This window comes from Saccostrea echinata, unplaced genomic scaffold, assembly GCF_033153115.1.
Source record: "Saccostrea echinata isolate AGI-Se365-2 ecotype Australia unplaced genomic scaffold, CSIRO_AGI_Sech_v1 ptg000083l, whole genome shotgun sequence".
NCBI lineage: Eukaryota > Metazoa > Mollusca > Bivalvia > Ostreida > Ostreidae > Saccostrea > Saccostrea echinata.
In genome coordinates this window covers 276,287-285,343 of record NW_026889832.1, presented here as the reverse complement: position 1 = coordinate 285,343, position 9,057 = coordinate 276,287, and the positions used below count along the sequence as shown (strand labels likewise).

Genomic DNA, 9,057 nt, shown 5'->3' with positions numbered 1-9,057 from the left:
TAAACTGTATCAATGTCATTTTTGAGAGGAAATTTACCCTGTAGATTTTTTCTATCTTTAAGTTGTGAATCAGTGATTTTCTTTTGGGGGAAATTTACCCCGTAAAATCTTGCTAAATTGTCAATATTTCCTCTATATATTTACATTTCAATTTGTTTGTGACACTAGATCGTAATTCTATTAGAAAAATGCTGATTTTTCACAATCTTATCAATAAATATCTTATAAAACTGTGTTTTTTGTTAGATTTTGTCAATACCTAATGTCAAAAAGCCTAAAACAGAAAAAAAGATTTTCTGTTTTGATTTTGGAATGCGTTATATATATATATATATATGCTGTGCAAATTGCTTCTGAAATTATAAAGCTACTTCCTTATTTATTGTATTATCTCAAACAAACAAACAAAATCATTAGACTGTATACCTTTGGAAAAAAAGGGGTCCGTTTTACAAAACAGCGAACGAGAAAGACCAAAAACTTTAGTTTAAATTTCAATTTCAGATCGAGAATGTTTCGAATTTGAGAAGGACAGTTCCCTTCAAATTAAGTGCACCACAACCTCTTCAAAAGAACCTAGCTCAACAACTCTCGCAAGGTATGATGTTCTTCGAGAGCTTATACTTGCTAATAGCCAATTCACTATTAGATATCAACATTACAATTAAAAAAATATCTTTTGTTCCACTAGGTAAGCGTAGTTTGTATGTATCTATAAAACTCGTTTCAGCTCTTTGGATTGCACAGGATTTAGATGTCTTGAAGTTACTTTAGGTTTTACAGTGGGAGTTACAGCAGCTGCTGTACTACTTATTGCAGCAGTTTCAGGGTTCGTTATTTATAAGAAACGAAGCGGTAAAGATATTAATAGTAACCAGGAAAAACATCTACACAAGGAGGCCGATTCCAAAGGTACGTTGCAAACCAGTGACAAATCGTTTGAAATTCACAAATGTCTACTATACTTGGTAAAGTTTATCTTTCAAAATGATGAAATGCACAAGCAAATCCCTACCTCTTTCATCTTTGGTCTTCATGTTGGAATTAATGTAAAGGGCCTTTTTTTTCGTTTTCACTTCTATTTGAATACAATGTAGATTATATATGTTTTGTAAGTGATGTGATTCATCTTCTAAGTAAATGAAATCACTATTTATATCTGTACTTTTTGTTTTTTCTTGGACCTTCCCTTACAAATTCAAAATTAATCAGATTTGAAGCAGAGGAAAATATCAATGCAATTATATTTTTTTATTAATTATTCTTTTATTATTCTTTTTTTTTATTAACATGCAAAATTCGTCGAAACCGTTGTAAGATTTTCTTCACATATCTAGGAGATTTCAGAATTGATTGTTTGTATGTTGTTTTACGTCCCTCTCGAGGATTTTTCACTCATATGGAGACGCCACCACTTGCCGGTGGAGAGCTACAAATTTTGTCCTATACTCGGCACTTACGGCCATTGAGCAGTGAGGGATCTTTTTCGTGCCAGCACCTACTGCGACACGGGACCTCAGTTTATACGGTCTCATCCGAAGGACCAATCTCCACGTCCCACAGTGGGATTCGAACCCGCGACGTAAGGATCAACTCCTTACTTCGCGACTCTAGAGCAGATTCTCTAACCACTGTGCCACGCGGGCGACTTTCAGAATTGTGAAACGGATTTGGAAGAGACTGGTGTCTCTTTTGATCAATGTGACCAAAGAGTATTGAGCTTAAGAATAACAACAGGATTTTCTTTTATCTTTTTTCCCCATTTTTAAATAACTTTCTCTTTCGTCTAAATTAAAGTGTTTTTGTCCACCAGATCCTGACAAACAGCACATGACAGGTTTGTCCACTTAAGTGATATTCATTCTTCCATGGCACCTGAGTTCACTGGTTTTCAGATTTCCATGTTTGTTCTGCTCACAATTGGACTTTTGAGCATGATTCCCTATTGTTAATTGTCCTCCCATTTTATTATACCAAAAGATTTATTATACCAAAAGATTCATAGATAATTTTGTATAGGTTATTAAGATAAGAATATCTGCCCCCCCCCCCCCTCCAAAAAAAAAATGCTTTTTAGAGATTTCTAAAATGTCCTCTTTTGTGATCATAATTTGCAACATTATTTGCCTTCAAAGAATATTTTCGCTAATATTCCTAAAATTATTTTGCTTTTAGGCTACAAGAGTAATGATTCTGAAGTGGAAGATATCCTACTTGAAAAGGGAGATACATTTAAAAGTACTTTCAGCCATTTTCTAACATTTATCATCTATCTCGTATACTTTAAGCAGTTGATTGATACGGTCATAAACAAATTTGCAGATAATTAGTGCATTATCACATAATCATTGCTGCAGAAAAAAAATATAATATTAATCATGATGACATGAAGATGATATAATTCAAGAATAATTTCCTTGAAAAAAAAAATACACACACACACACACACACACACACACACACAAACATATAACAGTATTAAAAAAAAAAAGAAAGAAAAAAAAATTCTTAAAATAAAAATTCTGAAATGATAATTTCAGGTTTAAGTCAAGAAAAGATTACTTCCCATGACCCACTACACAGAGGCTTTTTCTCAAAAACAGGACAAAAAGGTAAGTCTAATTTCACCATTGAAATTATATTGATCTTGCATAGAAATTGTCCTCGAGTTAAAAACCGTAATAATAATTTAATTACCTAACTGATATTCTTTATTGAAGGTTTGTTCATTAATGTCTTTTTGAATATTTTTAATATACTGCTTTACAGAGGGTATTTTTTTTTTTCCATATTATCGAACGTTTTCTTCTCATTTTAAATTAGATACTCCATACATTCCAAGTACCCACGATAAAATTTTTACTCCTGAAGAAGAAAGACCTTTATTCATTGATTATACAAGCAAAAGTATCAGACAATTCTCCTTTTCTGGGTTCTCACCACAGGAAATAGTTGACAACTTGGCTAGTGCCGGCTTTTTCTATGCAGGTAATGTTTGCTTTGTAAACATTATGACACCAACACATACTATCAAACATATTAAACTGTATTCATAGAGTGTATTTTTTGCATTGGAAATTTAAGATAAGTCATCTATTTTGCTTCTCTGCTTCTCTTCTTAGGTTATGAATCCTCAACGGCGTGTTTTCATTGTGGTTGTAAGAAGGATGACTGGAAGTTGGGAGATGATGCCATTTTTGAACATCTACGCCTAAATAGCAAGTGTTCCTTTGCAAGAGACATAGAAAATTCAAGAAAGCAGGCAAACCTCAATCTAATTAAAGAAACATAATCAGTTAACAAGGAATATTGTCTGCTTAAAGGGCTTATAGTGGGGGAAATTTAAATGGAACCCACTGCTTTCTTAATATGGAGTTCATTTCAAATATTGTAAGAATCTTACTTTTTAATTTAAGCTACTTTCTATTCTCAATCTTGAAATCAATTTTTGATAATGAACACAAACAAACAAGCGACAGTGTAAACTCTTGAAGTTACTTTACATATGTGCAGGACACAACATTGTCACTTAATTTTGTAAACTTATAAATATTCAACATATAAAAATCTCTGAAATATTAAACGCATTAGGTAATTATAATCCTGTTAAAATTCAAATAATTTCCAACCTTGCTTTCACAAAATGAACAAAGAATTCAGGTAAATTTTCTTGATCACTCTCAACTGTCTTCTGTCTTTATCTGCTCCTTTTCAATTTTTTTAATTTTCATTTTAGAACAAATTATACCATAGTTACCAAAGACCTGCTTCATTTAAGGGGATTAATGTTTATTTATTAATGTTTGTAAAGAAATATGCCCTGATGAAAGTTGATATTAAAATAGGATTGTCCCTGAAATTAAACATGATAATCATCCTATGAACCACCTTGCCAAACAAGATGAAAGTTATTTAAAGGGTTTCCATTTAAGATGTATACGTATGTCTATTCAACTGTGGCACCAATTGATAAGACGATTCCAAATCAGAGGATTGACGTTCAACAAAGGAAGATATCGATTGAAACATTGTGTTAAAATATGAAAATAATTACTGCTTTCATTTTAAAATATAAGCCTTCCAAGATGACATAGATTCATTTTTTTTTTAAACAAAAACAAATCTTGTTTCATGTGTTAGGTGAAAATAAGGGATTAAAGTTTAACATGGTAATACAAAATAAAAAAAAAAAAAAAAACATCATAAATCCTTTCAATGAGAACTAAGACATGAAAAGTCTTGAAGATATGCAAATATTTTCAGATAGTGCACATTCAATTTTGTCCAAATCATTTTGCAATTGGTAGTAAGGAGCACAATGAGGTACCAAACTCTATTGATTTTTAACCCCTCTTCTCAAGAACGACTGTGAATTAATTTATCCATAGAGGCAATTTTTTTAAGTCATGGGTAAAGATTAAAGAAGGAGGAGTCGGGTATGGGGCAATGATAGAATATGCATGTTTTATATGTTTTTTTAAACGTTCTTCCCGAGAACATCATGGGAAATGCTTTAGCATAAACTGCAAGTTCCGCCATTAGCGTTAATGGCATAGCAAAATTAGTGGATCCCATTTTTACATTGTCATTTAAAGCGAAGATTCTTAGAATTTCAAAGACCTGCAAGTCAATATTAAGTTATATAAATATGCTTTAGGCCTGAAAAAGTGCAGCTTCAGGTGTGTGCAAGCCATGTCATATAAGGGTAGGACTGAAGTACAGTGAGTAATTAATAGTTACATGTACGCCTCGCCAGGTGCATGTATACAATTTACTAACCAGATATAATCCCGTACCTGGTCACTACGTATACAAAACTATGTAAGAAATTTACCCTATCGTTAACAATATAGTCTGATCTCCATGGTTTGTAAAATTGTTTCTCCCTAGTATTGTTTCATCGCCAGTGTAAGGTGCCTATTATGACATTACGTGCTTTGTAATATTGCTTTGTGAGTGTTCCGTACAGTAATTTAACGTACAGACTTTGAAGAAGTTAAGTAAAGGGAAAAAAAAAAGAGTTTCATAATGTGTGCTCGTTACTGATGTTAGCTAAGCATTTAATTGTAATCAGACATTGTCACTTAACAAGGTCAACTGAAACTGTTTCAAAAGATTGATTACTCCTTATTAACCATGTATTGATTTTTAAGTGACCATGTATAAGTATTACACCCTATTCACGTGAAAGACGTTAACCAGTCGTAAGCTAGGATTTCATCGAAAAATCACTTGTGGTTGAGTATTATTTATCTCGCCTCTGGGTTGGGATATCTTGAGTGTATATTAAACTTTTATACTGTGTACCCTATCTCTTTTAGTCTTGGATTTCAAGAGGCAAGCTGCATGGATATGATATTTAATAAAACGTCCCCAGCAATATTTTTTTTTGTAAAACATTTGTCCTCTTCTTTTAAGGAATACAGTATTTTTATGTCATTTGATCAGATTTGAATGATGTAATAGTGTTTTTTTTTTTTTTTTTTTTTTTTTTTTTTTTTTTTTTTTTTTTTTTATTAAGTATTTGTTTTACATGAAAGCGTGTTGAAATTATGCAATATTTTGAAGTTTCTTTATTTTTTAAATAGAAGTGTGTTGTTCTTTAATCAGTTAAAAATGTGGCATTTCAATGAGCCTCTGTGATAGAAAATCCAACTTGTACACACAGCATATTATACATGTCTAGAAAATCTTGATAATTATTATTTCATTCATTATCTGTTGCATACAACAACATTTTATTTCTTGCTTTATCCACTATTGTAGTTATGAAATAATCCCTTGCCTCAATATTCAAATGGTTATACTTCCTTTTTGTGAAAAAAAAAAAATGAATTAAAATGGGGAAATTGTATGGTCAAAAAGTAATACATGAAGTTCCCTACTGAAATATTACTCGTGATCAATTTCAATTGTTTATATCCTTCCCGTATAAAGTCATGATATGTAGCCATTTTTCGTTGCTAACAAAGTTCCAATCGACCATGTGTATAAGGCAGGGATGAACAAATGCATGCTTTATCTTCAAATGATATCTTAGATATTTAATGTTATAATACACATGCACATGGGTATAATTGCCAAAACATATAACAGAAACTAGGCGAAGTACCGTGAACAAAATGCATGAAAATGCAGGATACAAATAAGGTGTTTTTTTTTTTATTCCGAATGTTTGAATTCAAGATTTTTTTTTTTTGATTGTATGATTTAAATCTCCTAATTATTTGTCACATATATTTTAAAAGACATAGCTCGTGCATTTATTTTTTTTTTTCAAAAAAAAAGTTCTATCTTACGTTTACATTTCAATAAGGCAACGCATTTTTCTTTAAAAAAAAATGCTAAAATAATGTGTTTTTTTTAATTGAATATGTTCTTTCCTAACTTTTGAGATTAGAAAAAACCAAATGAGATTTTAAAAAGCAACCTATAATTTTGTAATCCCATATTTGCTTTATCCAATAGTTAAAATGCTTATTTAATTAAAACAATGAGATTTTTAAAAGCACTTGTAACTAAGTGATCTCAAATTCGCTTTATCCAGTAGCTAAAATATCTATTCATTAAGTCTATATTTACATACCATTTAAACTAGATGGATAAAGCAAACATTCAAAACACAATATAGTGAAGTGCATTTCTGTAAATTATGATAAATTTGTATGTTTTCGAATAAAGTATATTTCTGTTGCTACCTTTATTCATTTATTTGCAATTCTTCGCCGGAAAAAAGCAGGAATCTTGTTTAATAACGGTTTTAATATATTTGGTTTTTACATGATCATTCTATGCGTTTAATGTTAAAAGAACCAGTCTAGTTAATCATGACTTACAACGAAACAAATGAAATAAGACGTAATATAAAGAGAAAAAGTTTTGAAACATTATGTAAACGGCATTTTTTTTCTTCAAAAGTTAGAAAACATCAAAGTCTTCTATTGTGATAAATCAACAATACCTATATCCCATACTTCAAATTTCAATTTTAAAGTATATCTTTCTTTACAGTGTAAAAAAAGAGATACCATATTATTAAAAAACAAAACAAAACAAAACAAAACAAAACAGGGGGAAATCAGATTTAAAAGAGGAAAATCAAATACATACATTTCTGGTGTGTCTTATTGGGCAAGAAGTATGGCCAATTTGATAATTTTCCAATAATATGTGACTGACATTGGAAATCCAATAGGATAATAAACGATAATTACATGTAGATACAGTAGAGGATAAGAAAGCTTCACGTATTTCTAAGCACAGTATAACCTAGCCTTTCATGGACGGAAACAACCCGTAATATTTCTGTAGAAACACTGTAACAAACATAATTTTTTTTTTGGTTTCAATAACGGCTAACAAATTGCCAGAATTTGCCAAGATGAATTGAAATTAAATGTTTTTCTTATCGGTGTAAATCAACGTCACTCTTCATCTGTTTACTGAACACACCTTTGAAAAGGGGGTGTGACGGTACAAATTGTCGTTTTGTACATATTGTCGTTGGCGACAATACACATGTACATATTGTTGCTGGCGACATTATGTACCCCACCCTCACTGTACATATTGTCGCCCCGCAGATATTGTTGCCCAAAGATTTCTTTTGTTGTTTTTTGGTATTTTCGTAAATGTTATTGGTAATTGAATCACAATGACGTGTCTCGTATGCTATTCATGCAGCGTGATTGTGACGGTATATTTTGTCGTCATGTTTATATTGTCGCCTGCAACAATGTTCACCTTCCCTCACTGCGTATATTGCCGTCTATCAGAACATGTCGCATTACAATTCACGGCAATGTTTCATATAAATGTCGTCAGAGAAATCAAAAATTTCAAAAATGGTCATATACACTTAATTTATATTATATATATACATGTATATATAAAGATATATAATTTGTATATATTCCTATGTAAAACTTTGATCACCCATTGTGGCCCCATCCTAATGGGCTCATGTTTGAACAAAATTGCTTTTGTTTTTGTTTGTTTGTTTGTTATTATAATGTCCATCTCGAGAATTTTCCATTCGTATGTAGGCGTCACCACTTGCCGGTTGAGGGCTGCAAATTCAGACCTATACTTGATACTCAGGATCATTGCAGTGAAGGATCTTTTTCGTGCCAACACTTCAGAATTGAACGTGCCCTCTGTTTCGATAATTTTTACATAAGTATATCTCTACTGACCCAGTACTTCTTGGGGGGAAAAAATGAAAGATTTTTTTTTCTAAATATTCTATGAAAAACCTTTTATAGCCACACCTTCCATTGAGTGACATGATCTGAATAAAACTGAACCTACACTGAAACTTTCACATACGTTTTATTTTTCTGACACAATGGTTCTTGAGAAGATTTTTAAAAGATGTCACTAAATTTTCAGTAATTCTTTACTACATGTACTTCCCTTGAAATAGGACACAACCCTTCATTTGAACAAACTTGAATCCACTTTATCCATGTATACTTCGTGGTAAGTTTGGTTGAAATTGACCCAGTAGTTCTTGAGAAGAAGCTGAAAATGTGAAAAAGTTTGCAGACAGAGGGACGGTTAGACAAAATGTGATCAGAAAAGCTTCCACTTCAGGTGTTCTGAAAATGTCAAACCCAACACCAATTATATCAGCACATGATTGCATATAAGAATATCGCAAAAATAATTTCCAAATAATCATTACTAATGAGCAAAAAAAAAAAAAAAAAAACAAAAAACAAAAAAAAAAAAAACAAAAATAAAACAAAAACTAATACATGTATCCAATGTCTCCAAGTATATATTACAAGAAAAAAGGAATACATGTAGGCTGATTTATCAGGTATCTAAAAAATTACGGTATATTGACATATCATTTTGATGTACTTCAATCCTGGACACAATTTTCTGACCAAAAAGTTTTCTAGTATTGCAAGTAATGCTGTCTGTCTCCCTCCGTGCGTGTGTGTGTGTTTGTCAATGTCCCTTTTCTTTTTCAAGTAAATATTCGTCAAAACAATATATCGACGACAATATATGCCGACCTTGACTGTACATATTGTCGCCGACGATACT

At 31.5% G+C, this 9,057-nt stretch overlaps 1 protein-coding gene across 1 annotated transcript; it reads left to right on the top strand.

The window, feature by feature from the left end:
• The first annotated feature begins 603 nt into the window (after positions 1–603).
• LOC133176852 (uncharacterized) lies at positions 604–3,314 on the top strand. Its single transcript, XM_061311914.1, has 6 exons — positions 604–691; positions 784–912; positions 2,176–2,238; positions 2,541–2,612; positions 2,824–2,988; positions 3,123–3,314. Exons 1-6 carry the CDS (start codon positions 604–606, stop codon positions 3,290–3,292), a joined length of 687 nt encoding a protein of 228 aa, XP_061167898.1. The 3' UTR covers positions 3,293–3,314.
• Positions 3,315–9,057: the final 5,743 nt, after the last annotated feature.